This window comes from Carassius carassius, chromosome 15 (genome assembly GCF_963082965.1).
Source record: "Carassius carassius chromosome 15, fCarCar2.1, whole genome shotgun sequence".
NCBI classification, from domain to species: domain Eukaryota; kingdom Metazoa; phylum Chordata; class Actinopteri; order Cypriniformes; family Cyprinidae; genus Carassius; species Carassius carassius.
This window is the reverse complement of record NC_081769.1, coordinates 3394278-3410074: the sequence shown is the minus strand read 5'-3', so window position 1 is coordinate 3410074 and position 15797 is coordinate 3394278. Positions and strand designations below refer to the sequence as shown.

Sequence of the window (15797 nt, the reverse complement as noted above, 5' to 3'; positions counted from 1 at the left end):
GATGTACTTCATCCACGTTGTTACTATTATGTTGCTTATTAGCGTCAGTTGCATTGCTTCACTGCCATTCACAAATCCTCTCCCGTGGCCTTATGGGATAAGAAAATGATCATTGAATGCACTCTCAAGAATATAGTATGGAAGTAGTATGTCATCCAGATACTTTACACCTAATGTTTTTCGAATACTACTATGAATTTGGACTTACTGTTTTTGTGCATACTATATAGAGGGGAAGCCTTCCTTTCTTTGGGATGCAACGAAAGTTTTGCCACTAGACCATGCTTATTCAAAATAACAACTAAGATAAAGCTTGAAGACGCTGTGACAGAGCGTTGAATCATGGGATATGTTGTATTCACCACCATCAACAAGGGTTGCATGGATGTGTGCACCACTGTCATGCGACGCAAAGACACGGACCATTTCACCGGTTTAAACTGTCTATTTCTCTTGATTTAGATGTTGGAAATATTTGTGATAATGTAAGTACACAAGTCAACAAAATATATAACATTGTTCTAGTGGTTTTAAGATATTTTAAAGCAAAAATCTTCCATATTGTACCTTTAACTGAAATTTTTGCCTCACATTCTACTGAAAATGTCTAATGTTGTTCTGTAGCAGGAAGCTTAGATGATGTTGAACTGACAGACAGATGCCTTTTCCTCGTCGAGCCACTTCCCGTTGGCCGTGGACAGGATGGGATGATGGGTGATCTGTGATTCCCAGAGCCTGAAGTGTATCTGTGAGATCATTCTCGCCCTCCTTTAGCAATGCAGTCATCGTTTGCAGTGTGAAAGCTCTTCTTCGTCGTGTCCACGAGAAAACACTTACCTGGGATCTTGAAGACTTTTAAGCAAAATGAAGAGGGAAGAAAAGTAATACGTTTAGGATTAGTTTAGACCACGTCAGCTGTGCCTCACACACAGCAGACACTAAAATGCACGCACCTCATGTCTCAGAGAGAAGAGAGAATGTTTTCCTGGAGCAAGTACATCAACAACGTTTCTTAGCACACATCTATACTTTTAATATTTAAATGAACATATTTCAACTACGAAAATGAATGTATTTACTTAAAGGGCAAAAATAAAGTAAATAGGAAACTGAAGTGAACCTGCCCTTCATCAGCTGCATAACAGATGATTCTCATTCACCAGCGTCTTCAACAGAGCAGCTAGCCTTATTCTGGCCTTCTGGGCGACATTATTTTACAGTAGTATGGATCAGTTATTATTATGTAGTATTGCCTTGTTTTGCATTGCATAATTACACATCATTGTATCAGTGGCTTCTTATTACAGTTATTAATTACCAGTAATAATTATATGTATTATTGTTGTCGTTTTATTCTTTGCACTGCTGTAATTATAATATTTCACAATTTTACTGTTTTTATTGTGTTTGTAGTCAAACATATACAGCTTTGCTGAGCAGAAGGACTTCTGGGAAACGAGTATAGAACTTCATCCTAAAAACAAAATTCGATTGTGTTATATAATCGTTTTAACTCTTTAGATTTAGCTGAAAAGCCTATAATAGGTTGTTTTAATGACAGACTCCCACTGTGACAACATCTATGGAAGCCAGTTTACCTCACTGAAAAAAAAGGTATATTGTGAATTTTTATCTCACAATTCTGACTTTTTTTCTCAGAAACGCATGATATAAACTTGCGATTGCGAGTTAAAAAGTCATAATTGTGTGATATATAAACTCACAATTCTGAGAACGTGAACCTGGAACACAAAACTAGTTTTAAGTGTCAATTTTCTGAAATTCTCTGAAAGCTCAATAAATCATCTTTCCATTGATGTATGGTTTATTAGGATTGGCCAATATTTGGCAGAGATACAATTATTTGACAATCTGAGGGTGCAAAAAAAATCTAAATATTGAGAAAAAGGTTGTCCGAATTAATTCTTAGCAATGCATATTACTCAACTAAAATAAAGTTTTGATATATTTACGGTAGGGAATTTACAAAATATCTTAATGGAACATGATCTTTACTTAATATCCTAATGATTTTCGGCATAAAAGAAAAATCTATCATTTTGATCCATACAATGTTTTTTTTTGGGCTATCGCTACAAATATACCCCAGAGACTTCAGACTGCTTTTGTGCTCCAGGAACACATATCAGTTTCTTCCCCTCCTCAAAATGTGACTTCAACTCGCAATTGTGAGTTTATATCATGCAATTTTTACTTTATAACTCACAACTGCGTGTGATAACGTCGGAATTGCAAGAAAAAAGACAGAATTGTGAAATATAAAGTCACAATAACCACTTTTACATTTTTTATTCAGTGGTGGAAATACATACACATCCCCTGCATTGCTCTGAATATTTCTTCCTGGAAATAATGCTGGAACAATGTACTTTTCTACTTGAATGTGTGTGCTTACAGACCGACTTTATATCGACTTGAAGGCATAGTTCACCCAAAAATTACAATTTTGTCATTATTTGAGTCAGAATTGCTCCAAACCTGCATGAATTTCTAAATTCTGCTGAACACGGAAGATATTTTTAAAATATTGGTATTCAAACAGATGTTATATCTGTTAAATACCCCATAGCATGGGAAAATATACTGTGGAAGTCCGGTTATCAAATACTGATTTGTCCTAGCAAATACTGATTTTTATTATTATTATTAAAGCAAAAAAGAATGAGAAACAGCTCAACATTTTTTAAATATATATTTTAATTTTTGCTTTGAAAAAAGAATCAATGAAAGTAAGAAACATAAATTGCCATAATTTATACATATACAAAACTGTTAGACACATTATTAGTCACCGCTCATTGTTAACAAAGAACAAACTAAACCTCTGAAATGACTGACAACTGATTACTGTCTGGTTAGGAGACCAATCTAAAGAAAAGCTCACCCAAAACATTTCAATTTGCTGAGAATTTACTCACCCTCGGAATATCCAAGATGGAAACAGATTTGGAGAGATGTGTCACTGCATTATTTGCTCATCAATGGATCCTCTGCAGTGAATGGGTGCCGTCAGAATAGATTTGTTCACTGGAGAAAACAATAGTTTTGGATAGAAGATTTTGGCCAGAAGCAACAGTTTGAAGCTGAAAAGCTTAATGCCACGCAGAACTACCAAATCTTGCTACAAGTTTGATTGCGACATATAATCATTGCTGTTAATAGTGTTCATCATCTGTATGATTACGTCTTTAACTGAATTGTATCGTACATTTTTGCCTTATGTACATCAACTTGACAGTCACCACTGATAAACTACTACTAAATATATTGTAGAAACTTAATTTCCTGGAAAGCTGCTTTGCAACGAATTGCATCGTGAAAAGTGCTATACAAATAAACTTAAATTATATTAAATTGAATAAACTGATGGACTGGAGTGCTGTGGATTACTTGTGATGTTTTTATCAGCTGTTTAGACTCATTCTGACGGCACCCATTCACTGCAGAGCATCCATTGATGAGCAAGTGATGGTCCAGATCTGTTCTGATGAAGAAACAAAGGTGGGTGAACGATTCATTAAACAGACACACAAGCAGATCTTACAGTCAAGCCCTGGCATTGTGACACAATCTCGCCAGCATGTAGATTTATTCATTTGTTTAAGGCTCAATGTGTCTGAAGTCATGAAGATATGCTCCGATCCGTCGGTTTCACTCAAGTCCATGCATAGATTCAAACACACAACCGTAACAGTACAGTCACTGGAGTAAAGCTCAGCTGGATGCGAGTGAATAGATGTTTAGTTATGTAAGGCATCATCAGCTAATTCACTCGCTGGATGGAGGTCAATCAATCTGAGCAAAACAACACACGTTTAAAAGAACAGTAAGTGCACACATTACAGGACAACTAATCAATCCTTAGGATTGGAACAATTATACGGCATGCTTTACATCAGCGGTTCTCAGCTGGGTTTGCTACCAGGACTGTAACCACCAAAGACAGAAATGGACAAATTGTCCCCCTATTATTGTAAATTCTTGTTTGTTGTTAGGATTAGGGATGCATCGGTTGACCGGTCATAAATCAAAACCGGATGGTTTTTGCTTAAAATGTGCAATCAGCAAATCCGCTTGTTTTTGATATTTGAATAAGTTGACGCAATGTTTACATGGCATTTTAAATTATGGTGGGTGAGGGCGTTTTTGACTGGGTTTGGCCAATCAATGTCTACTTCCGTCACGGTAAGTAAAAGTTGAGCTGGTTAGACCCTGCTCCGGAGTAGGAGCTAATTTACTTCTAGAAAAGGCAGTCCGGTACTAAAATTGCAGTGCGAAAACGCCCAAAAGTGGGTAGTTCCACAATTAGTTCTGATACTGTGACAAGGTTCCTGCGGTGCGAAAAGCCCTTATGTTCGTATTGAATGTAGGCTACTTACTGCGCAGTTACTACCGTTAATTTCAATAGCTACAGTGAGTTATTTTCAATAGCCAAAAGCCAGTTTGACCTATTAAATACCAAATAAACATTGTTTATGTATACTTTCCTTCTTTCTTGTTTGTTGCCTAAAGAAAAAAAAAATCAGGTATCGGCATCGGCTAGTTTGCTTTTTAAAAAAAAAACAGTATCAGAATCAACCATTACAAATCATGATCAGTGCATCACTAGTTAGGATGACAAAAAAGTTTTAAAATGACTGCGTTGGCCAATCAAATCAAAGTTCACAGAAGCATAGAGGTACCAAGCATTTAATATCTTAACTCTTTTACGATAGAAATGTTAAACGACAATAATATCCAGGGATACGAACTACTCAACTTTGTTTTTGTAAATATGGCCATTTTAAATTGAAAATATGGTATCATTTACATGATTAATGTACTGAATGTGACGAGACAAGAACGTTGTGTTTTCAACAAATTATAGTGCATGTGTTTTAAATAGTATTCGCAAATAGTTAAAGCTGATTCCTTCCCAAATAGAATTAACATATTCTATTTTTTGATGCTTTATTATAAAAAATAAAATTGCTCCCTCTTAATGTTCAAGGCATGGATAGAAGATCTGACACACACACACGCAATATGTCCAATTATTAATATGATATGAGCAAAAGTGTCACATATAGTGTGTCTAAGTAACATAATTTGTATGCTATTTTAATTACTTTTTATTAATTTGTATTCTATGAATTTAAGAGAACAGGCCTGCAGATAAATATTGGGGTTGTGACCCACCAGTTGAGAACCACTGATTTAGATCATACATTAACTTTGCTAAGCCACATCTCTCTCTGACGTGACATTAGTACATTAATACTGTTCAGTCCACCTTATTTTTACTGTAGGAACAGATGCAGCTGTTGAGGCTTCCGCTGTCATTCATGTCCTGCTCTTTTAGCCCTTATAGCAGTCTAGTATGCTGCTTGATATTTCAAACTGGTATTTGTTCTCATTAGATTTTATTATCACGCTCTAAAATTAAAATATACTGGATTGTAGTGCAAGTAGTTTTACTGTTTCCTGCATGTTGTTATTCTTGTATATACTGTATGTACCTATAGCTGCTAATGAATCAGAAGTCTCACATTCACAGAAATGAGCTTTCTAAGCCGCAAAATAAGGTGGAGATTTACACTGAGACAAGTCCTACAGTCCAGATCTGGATTTTTCCCCCAGTCACACAAACGCTGAAAACTCTGAAAACATCAGTACAGAAGAACTGAGTCCCGCAGCTGAAGTCGAACACACATCATGCAGTGAGAAGAAGGACACATCTGAGGGACACAGTGAGTAACTCCCTCCAGGGACGCTGCAGAGACCACCCCTCTCTCTACGTGGGACAGAGCACTGTAAACGAGAAACCATGATCAGAATCATCAGATGAGTGTCTGCTTATGTGTTATAGTAAAGGAGATTTTCTGAAAACTGCTTTTGTCCCAATGCAACAGTTTACAGTCACCGTGTTTGTCAAGATCCTATAAAAAAATCCAAAAACACTATAAAAGGTAGAGATGCTACAATTCAAGCACACTTCTGAAAAACACACTTCTCAATTCTACATTACTGGTCGAAGGTTTGGAATTATTATTGGAATAATATGTTTTTGAAAGAAGACTCACCAAAGCTGCATTTATTTGATTAAAAAAATGCAGTAAAAACCGTGAAATATTTTTACAATTTAAAATAGCTAATCCTATGTGAATGTATGTTAAAAGGTAATTGATATAAATTACATTTACATTATAGTAACACAAAATACAGTTATTTTAAATACTAATAATACTTCACAATATTACTTGTATTTTGATTAAAATCGTAGCCTTGGTGAGAAGAAGAGACTTCTTATGAACAGTAGTGTATATAGAAGTCATATACATAATTCTTGTCCTTGGACATGTGTTGGGCCACTAAAGAGAGACTAAACTGACTCACGCAGGGGTTCACTGATAACAGCGACTGTAAGGCCCAGTCCACACGGATCCGGTGTTTTGGGAGAGTAAAACTGATATTTTTTTAAACTCAGAATGGTCCCAGATTGGATACATCTGAAAACGCGCCCTCGTGTTTTTCGCATAGACAGTAAAAGAAATGGACGCAGCGACGCCATTGGATTCAACGGAGACAAGTGAAGTCGATTAGAAGCACACACTTCCTGGGGGTCGAGCGTACTGCGCAGACTCAAACTGAGCTTGATGACGTAGATGTCACGTGAGCAACCTGTAAGTCTTCTAACCGCTGTGCCAAGAGAATTCTGAATCACCCACCGAATCTTGCAGAGAGGGCGAGCGTGAACAGGAGCAAATTTTGGTAAGTATTCTGATTAATTATCTCCCTTGACTTTATGCCTCCGCGTTCCCCCGATAGCCTCATAGACAGTAAAAGATTGCCTGCGAGCTTCTCCTCCTGTCCATACGGTAATTTCTCATGACTCAATCGTTAGCCTATTTTTTACAAAAACTGCTTCTACGGGACCATAACGTAAGATACAAGGTAATGGAGCCTTTTATACATTTCTTTAGAAATAATTAATGGACAAATGGAGTCTTTAAACGCCTCAGAGGTAAAGTTATACGCTGTCAAAGTGACGCCAAAATGAATGGGAGTCAAAGGAATGCTAACAGCAGGTGGGGGTCTGCTAGCCAACGGCGGCCCCCGGGGGTGCTTCAATAAAATATGAAACCCTGCCCCCCTGGTTTTTCATCTGGACATCCGTATATTTTCTGAAACGATGACCTCATAAGCCCACGTCTCGCCCCTAGTCAGACACCGCTACGTCACGTAACAGCAACAAAAATATGAACAAACACTGAACGATTGTTTTTTTTTAACTAACATTAACACAGATTAATAACTATATTGTTCCAAGTTGGTTTGTATACTGCCTGCAAGATTTATGCGCATAGTACAAGTCTTCTTCTGTGTTTTTAGTGTATATCTGTGGCAGAATTACAGCGCCACCTGCTGGTCTGGCTTGTATACTATATTGTTTTGTGTCAGTTTTGTGGTTTCGTGTGGACACAGATATTTCTTGAGAGGAGGGAATAAAAAAGATCGGATAGGGAAAGCTCTGGTTCGTGTGGACGTAGTCTCAGTCACTCAGCAGTGAAGGCTATCTGTTGCTATTGCCACGGCAGGTCGACACATTATACAGCAAACACAGACACAGTGTGATCTACATGCTCATCATTACTCAGTAACGACATCTCTTACAAACCTCACAGCAACAGAAGAGAAGACGCCATGCAGACAGTGAACAGCTTAAATGTGAGCAGAGCAAAATAACAATTCTACATTAAGGGCACTTCTCATGATGATTACTTAGGGCGTCAATTAAGTGTGCAAACGGTACACACGATCACTATTCATTACCAGCGTGGTGTGTCATTCAGAAATAAACAGAGCAAACAGGAGGCAGCAGAATTGTAATCTGTCAGATCTCTAAATTTGAATCAAAATGTGCAAAAGAAAGCACCATAAATAAGCTTAAAAACACACAGATATCATCTCGCAATTCTGACTGTTTTGTTCCTGTTGCTACCTTTGAGGATGTAGTCTGTGAGGAGGCTTGGGACTTTCTCGTTGTCATCTCTCATGGCTTCTAAAACTGCAGGAAAGGAAATGTTAACAATGGTATAAAGTAAGCTACTCACAACCTGCAGCACAGAAAACAGGGTATTCATGTTAAATAAAAGCACCGAGTCTCACTTTTGGTGAAGATCTGAAGGTCTGGGAGTGACGGCGGTCCGTCTTTTCTCTCGTAAGGGATGACTGTTGTTACGTACTGAATAAAAGCACAGACGAGAAGGGCTGAACATGACAGACAGACATGGGATCAGTCTCAAAACATCTGCACAGTCTTGGAAAAACTACTTAAAATGTACAATCTCTTTAGATAGATTTCTGCAATCACGGTAGTATTTTGTGATGCAACAACAGTGAAGATGTATATAATGTAAGATCTCTATTATGGCAGCCACATTACACTTGAACAGGTACATTTACATGAAATACATCTAAGTAACCAGATTGACAGAACGCCTATAAATGGCCAAAAAGATAAGAGGTATCCAGCTGGCGAGGTTTCTGCAGATACTGTATTAGATGTGTCTTTTAGGAGCAGATCTGACACTCCCAGAAGAACAGAAAAGAGAAAGCGAGAGAGATATAGCCACCTGTTTCTCCCCACCCACATTGCCAAAAGTGTGACGAAAGCCATTCTGAATGGCAGAAGAGATTCCCTCCACGCTGAAGCGCTACAGGCACAGAACAGAAGAGAGAGAGAAAGAACAGAAAGAAAGTCGATGTATAAACACACACACAGAGCTCATCAAATACAGTACGGCAAACTAAATCTCAAGTACGCTCAAGCGCAGTTAACCGTTGTTGATGAGCTCTATGTGTGTGTCGATGATAGGTTTAAATATGCAAATCAGGCACTACATATTTAAAACACACACTAATTTACTTACATTTCCTGAACACAAATCTGAACACTGGATAAAGCCAGGTTTAAAAAAATCCTCTCCCATTTTCCCAGTTATGTTTTTACGGAGGGGAATTTGTAAAAAATCTGACAATTATTTCTAAAAAGAGCTTTTCTCATTTTATTACTCTACAAATCTGAAAATACATCCAGAAAATCAACATGTTTTTTAAAAATAATATGTATAAAATCATGTAAATTATATATGAACAAACCCCTCTGTAAAAAAAAAAAAAAAAAACTTCATAATCTAGATAGGAATAAAACTGTAAAATGCAAATTGATAATTTGTTCAATAAGATAAACACTTCGCCCAAGAATAATTCACCCAAAAATTTAAATTCTGTCATCATTTACTCATCAAACAGATGATGGTCCCCATTCACTTCCATAATTAAAAAAATAAAAATAAAAAATTATATATATATTATGGAAGTCATTAGGGACCAGAAACTGTTTGGTTTCCAACATTCTTCAAAATATCTTTAATGTTAGGAAACAACAGAAGGAAACTCGTACAGGTTTGAAACAACTTGAGGGAGAGTAAATGATGACCAAATTTTAATTATTTTGTGAATTATCCCTTTTAAAGTGTATTTTGGATGTTTTCTTCCCACTTCACTGAAAGCCGAAAATCTCAAAAGTGACCAGTGCGTGAGAAAGCAACAGGTTTGCCTTGAGAAAACAAATAAGGTACATTTTGACCAAACTCAAGACCAAAAAAAAAACAAAAAAAAACCTAGTGCGGTCAAACAATTATTTGCGATTATTTGCATCCAAAATAAAAGTTTTTGTTTGCATAATATATGTGTGTAGTGTGTATATTTATTATGTATATATAAATACATACACATAATATATTTTGAAACTTTTTACCTGTATATTTATATTCATAGAATTTATATCATATATAAATATATTTAATATATAAACAACATATTTTTCTTAAATATATACATGCATTTGTGTGTATTTATATGTACATAATAAACACAGTACACACACATGTATTATGTAAACAGAACCTTTTATTTTGGATGCGATGAATCGTTTGATGACACTAGAAATAACACACTCGCGACTCGTGCTACTCACAGAAGACGGCAGTCTCTCTGATCCAGACGTGTTTTTCACTTTCCTCTTCTTTCTCAGCATCTCTCTGTGGAGCTTCTGCCGGTTCTGTACGTCTATGAGTACCGAGATGAAGCTGTTCTTCACCTCCTTCTCAAACTCCAGCTCATCTCTGACGGCCAGCTGCTGGATGAGCTCCTCTGAATACCTGCGTATGGCCGTCTCCACGTCCTCCAGCTGGACGTTCAGCTCCAGCGCAGACATCAGCCTCACTCCTGCACAGAGAGCACACCTCAGAGTCAGACACGCCTCCACAGCCCCACAGCTGAGCCCCAGAGGGACGTACTCACGCTCCTCGTCCGTCCGGCTGCTGTGAGAGACGAGCGAGAGATCTGAGTGTGGAGCCATCCGCTCTGATTCCAGCTCTGGGGAGTCCTGCATCAGCTCCTCTAGCTCCTCAATCACCTAAAGATGCATTCAGATTTGATCAAAAACACAACGCGTGAACATATGAGGGAAATATTATTGCAATTTAAAATAACTGTATATCAATATCATTTAAAATGTAATTTACACCTGAGACAGCAAAGCAGAATTTTCAGTATCCGTTACTCAAGTCTTTTAAATTAGTTTAATAATTGTATTTTAATTCATTTTATTTTATTTCAGGTTTTTCATAATTTTTCTGAAAACCGTAATACTTACGGAATTAATTTTTTATTTTGTAATTGTGATTTTTTTCTCTCACTATTCAGACTTTGTTTATAGTTTACATCTCAAGACTTTAAATCCCACAATTCTGAGTTCACATCTCACCACTAAACAGACGCGATGACTTTTTTTTTTTTTAATTCTGGCATAAAAATACAAATGGCTGAATTTTTCTAAAATATCTTTTTTTCTGTTTTAATTTTTCTGGATTCCATTTTAAAAATGAATTTAATTTCGGTCATCAAAAACATGTCTAATTCACGAAAAGTGCACAATTTACAAGCGATTTATTAAAAATGTAACACCCTTCCAGGATTCTTTGAGGAATAGAAAATTCTAAAGAACAATTATTTGAAATCTTTTGACACATCATTAATGTTATTTAACTGTCACTTTGCATCCTGGGTAAATCAAAGTATTATTTCTAAGCATTAAAAAAAGTATTCATGTCTACGTATTTTTCTTTTACTGATTGTTTGTAATATTCAACTGATGTTCATTTCCCTGTTGGTTCTCAAAAGCAAAGTGTTCATGAGCTATGGAAAGGCACTCTATGAATTAAACTAATTATTATTACTGTATTCTTAAAAAAAAAATAACACAATTTTTAATTACAGTTCAAAAGCATTTGCTTGGCCGAAGCGGTCCCTTGTTCTCTGGTTCCTGGTTGATTGTAGAGCACTGTGGATGAAGTGAAGGTTGGGTCCTCACCTGTTCAGCAGTGAGCAGCGGTTCCTCGCTGATGCAGGACACGATGATGGAGTGTGTGTCCATCTGCTCCCTCAGGTCCTCATCATCAGACAGGTCCAGGTTCACACTCTCCATCCGCTGACGGAGCGAGACAGAGGAAGGGTTACTGCGGGCTGAATGCTGTCTCTGGCAGGACACAGGTTTGAGACTCACACTCACCGGTCTGTCCTCAATGCTCAGCGCTGAGAGGTGAAGCGAGCGAGCTTTAGACTGACTCCAGTCCACCGGCATGACACTGCCGTAGTTATCTGTGAGAGCCTTCCAGATCCTGCATGGAGGAGAGCGAGTCATCCACACACACTCGACACAAAGAGCCAATAACCCTTCAACTGCATGCAGATATAAAATGTTTTCAGACTTATTCACTTGGCTAATGTTTTACATTTGGTGAAAAAACATTTAGTGACACTTAAAGGGATACTCCACCTTAAAATGGAAATGTTAATTAATCACTTACCCCCATGTCGTTCTAAACCCATAAAAACTCTGTTCATCTTCGGACGAAAATATTTTGGATGAAAACCGGGAGGCTTGTGACTGTCCCACTCACTGCCAAGTAAATAACAGGGTCAAGGTCCAGGAAAGGTATGAAAAGTCATTGTCAGAATACTCCATCTGCCATCAGACGTGCAATCTGGGTTATATAAAGGGACGGGGACACTTTTTGTAAGCAAAGAAAACAAAAATAACGACTTTATTTAATAACTCCTGTGTCAACGGTCTCCTCTGTGTCACTCCATATCACCGTGCTGCGTGTGAATGCACTGTTTCCACGTGTATTTAGCTTTGATTTGAAATAAAACAGCGACAACGACGACTTTTCATACTTTTTAGGGACCCTGACACTGTTATTTACTGGGCAGTCTATGGGACAGTCACAAGCCTCCAGGTTTTCATCCAAAATATCTTCAATTGTGTTCCGAAGACGAACTGAGCTTTTACAGCTTTGGAACGACATGGGGGTAAGTGAAAGTGACGTGACATTCAGCCAAGTATGGTGACCAATACTCAGAATTTGTGCTCTGCGTTTAACCCATCCGAAATGCACACACACAGAGCAGTGAACACACACACACACACACACTGTGAGCACACACCCGGAGCAGTGGGCAGCCATTTATGCTGCGGCGCCCAGGGAGCAGTTGGGGGTTCGATGCCTTGCTCAAGGGCACCTAAGTCATGGTATTGAAGTGATTAATGACAACATTTTAATTTTAGGGTGGAGTATCCCTTTTTTATTTTTTTAAGTGCACAGTTCCAGTCCTTGATTCTGATTGGCTCAGGCATATTTGAATCGCTTGTAAATTACTCTACAAACACAAACCTTTGTTTACGTTTTGCTTGGCAACCACTTTGTTGCAACCCCAACTGATTCTGAGGAACTACATTGTTTGGTGGAAGAATACTTTTTTTATTAATATCATTACACTTTATTATATCTCCGCTTCTTGTCTTGCCTAACAACGCACCTAAACCACGGCTTCTTGGGGCTAATTGTTTTAATAGGATGGTACACATTTAAATAAAATAAAACAACACATTTAATGCCATTCAGAAGATCTGGGCCAGTAAGGGGATAACCAATTAAAAAGAAGTCTCTCTCTCAAAATGGTTATATTGTGAAATATTATTACTGTTTAAAATAATTGTCTTTATGTGAATGTATGTTAAAATGTGTTCCTGTAGCTCACGTGGTAGAGCATTTGCTTATCAAGCGAGGTTGGGGGTTTTCCCCGGGAACACATGAAAGGTAAAAATTGATAGCCTGAATGCAATGTAAGTAGCTTAAAGCCTGGTTCACACGGCAGGATAATTAGGCCGATTTTAGCCCCGATTCACCCCTTCCGACAATCTTAAGGATCGTAAAATAATCTGATCATATATTCCTGCCGTTTGTGGTGTTAAGACTGCTCTCCTCTGCTCGGAAGGACGTCGGAACCGCTCCGATCTCAAATCGGGGATATCCAACATGTAGGATTTATTTGGCCCGATTTCTTCTCGTGTGTGGTGTCCCCCGAGGACAAACGATCACGCAGCCTGTGGACTGTGGCGTGTAGCCAATCAGAAAGCAAGGTGACGAGGCGGCGAGGAGGTACCGGGAAACAAAATCAAAACAGCCAGTGGCATGGCGCACCAGAAAGTCCGGTGGACGTCGGAGATGGAGGACTTTGTCTCCACATCTTTGACCATCGCCTTTTCTTTTTTTTTTTATGTTTTTTTCCGGATACAAACAAAGCACAAACTATGGCCACTGCATCCTCTTCGTCCTCCATGATTGTTTACTCTGAAGTCACGTTTGATCTCGAGGGATTTTGCGAGATTTCCCGTCTGACCTGGGAATGCTCGGGAGTCAAATCGGTTCGTGTGTGATGTGTTGATTTTGCCGTGTGGCTGCACACCACACACTGTACGACCAAAACTGTTAGACCCGTGATTTTTTATCGCCGTGTGTGGGGTCTCTCAGGTTTGGAAAATCTGCCGACAATTTAAAAATCACCCCGTGTGAACCAGGCTTAAAGCGTCTGCTTAATGCATTAATTTAATTTAAAATGTAATTTATTCCTGTGAACAAAACTGAATTTTCAGCATCATTACTCCAGTCTCCAGTGTCACGTGATCCTTTTGTGATTGACTAATATTGTGACAGAAAAATAAAATACTGGGTGTCACCCAGTAGCAATTTTCTTTATATAATGCCTAAATAAAATCTACCTTCAAACCTCAATTTTTGTGATATCAACTTAAAATTTGGAACTTAACTAGACTTATTGCTTTGATTTCATAACATTTTTTTATAGCAGTTCCCGAATAGTGGATACTAAAATATTTTGTAAAATATATATTTTATATAAAAATAAATCATTTTAAACCTCTACTTTACTATAACCTTTAATACCTTTTCACACTTTCGTAATTTGAAGTACTTCCACATCAGCAATAATCTGCTCATCATGTGACTTGTATAAACTATTAGTGTACAGCTGTTTCAGTTCTGCTTCATGATGAATCATGCTTGTATACACTAGACACAGTAAACAACATCCACAGTCACGTGACCTCCGCTGATGCAGGGATCCTTCACGGCACGCGCTGAAATAATAATGAAACTCTTGTCTATCATCTGTGAACATTTTACAAGATGAACCATAATACACTATATTTGATTCCACTCCAGCGTCCTGTCCTGACTCGTGCACTCACTGCACTGACAGAATGTCTTCAGTGGTCCACTGATGAAAATAACAACCATGATGATGATGCACATTAATGCATTGTGCTGCATTACACTGATGCATGCTTTTCTTTACTTACTCATCGCATCTGAGGCTCGTATCCTCATTTATCGGCAAAACTGGATTTATTGCGTCCGGTTTAGGGTTTACATTTTGGAAGCATAATTGTAACTTCTCGTCGAAGTGTGTGATGATGTCCTGTGTGTAAGGGCTCGTCTCAAACGCGTGCTCGGTGACAGAAACCCCATCCAGCAGCAGCGACATCTCTTCTGCGTTCACACGAGCCCGCTCCAGATGAATCTTCCGCCCCGTTCCGCTCTTGAATTCGTTGAAATCATCCCACTCATCATCATCTCGCCGCGATGAAGGCTCCGCCATAACTGCAACTGGAGAGCTGTGCTCGGTTCCGACGAAGCCTACTACGGCGAAAACACAGCTCATGAATATTAATTAGAACATACTCGGCCTGCGTAGAAACCTTCCGAGTCTAGCAGTGCAATCTAATTAATATTCATGAAGTTCAGTCGACGTATGCTTTGCAGCCGAAGTTCAACAAAACCCGCTTGAAGGTATAATAATTATAATAATTTCTCAACGGCTCTGGTAGAAATCTTCAGAGTCCAGCATTGTAAACTAATTATTATTCAAAAATGTCATGCAATGTATGTTTTGCAGTTAAACCACACACGTTTGAAGGAATAATAATAATAATATATCTGGTTAAACCCATTGAAAGAACATCGCCTTGCGTAATTAATATTCATGAGCGAAGCCTTCACCATAGTAAGATTTAGTAAGTAGTAAGTATATATATATATATATATATATATATATATATATATATATATAACGTGTCAAATAAACAGCTATATTTAAAAGATAGTTTTTGAACCGCAATGAAAATAAAAATATGAATGCCTAAAATTATGAAATGGTGTTTATTATAAATGTTTGAATTTATCCTATTTATGTGATCAAGTAAAAAAAAAAATTAAATCTTGCATTTTCTGTTTGGAAATACTAGTTTTATGTTTTATATAGAAGTTCAAGTTTCCAGGGTTGAGGTTTGAAGGAATAGCGATGTC

The 15797-nt window shown here is 37.8% G+C and overlaps 2 protein-coding genes across 2 annotated transcripts; both read right to left on the bottom strand.

Annotated features, from left to right (window-relative positions):
* Nucleotides 1-632: 632 nt before the first annotated feature.
* LOC132159000 (C-type lectin domain family 3 member A homolog) lies at nucleotides 633-856 on the bottom strand (the record flags this gene model as incomplete). The annotated part of the gene is made up of 2 exons (XM_059568644.1): nucleotides 633-719; nucleotides 764-856. Coding segments are annotated over 2 exons (180 nt in total), but the record flags the coding sequence as incomplete, so codon positions are not given.
* Nucleotides 857-7414: 6558 nt separating this feature from the next.
* On the bottom strand, nucleotides 7415-15278 carry fez2a (fasciculation and elongation protein zeta 2a). Its single transcript, XM_059567252.1, has 7 exons — nucleotides 14792-15278; nucleotides 11639-11747; nucleotides 11441-11557; nucleotides 10043-10483; nucleotides 8637-8717; nucleotides 8170-8245; nucleotides 7415-8068 (listed from the first exon to the last, which is right to left on the bottom strand). The coding sequence occupies exons 1-7, from the start codon at nucleotides 15151-15153 to the stop codon at nucleotides 7965-7967; spliced, it is 1290 nt and encodes a 429-aa protein (XP_059423235.1). The 5' UTR covers nucleotides 15154-15278; the 3' UTR covers nucleotides 7415-7964.
* Nucleotides 15279-15797: the final 519 nt, after the last annotated feature.

Coding starts and splice junctions, on each gene's coding strand:
- fez2a (XM_059567252.1), bottom strand. CDS start 15,153: ATGAGCTGTGTTTTCGCCGTAGTAGGCTTCGTCGGAACCGAGCACAGC. Junction 10,484..11,440: donor CGCTGCTCACTGCTGAACAG/GTGAGGACCCAA, acceptor ATGCATCTTTAG/GTGATTGAGGAGCTAGAGGA. Junction 8,069..8,169: donor CCTTCAGATCTTCACCAAAA/GTGAGACTCGGT, acceptor CCTTTCCTGCAG/TTTTAGAAGCCATGAGAGAT.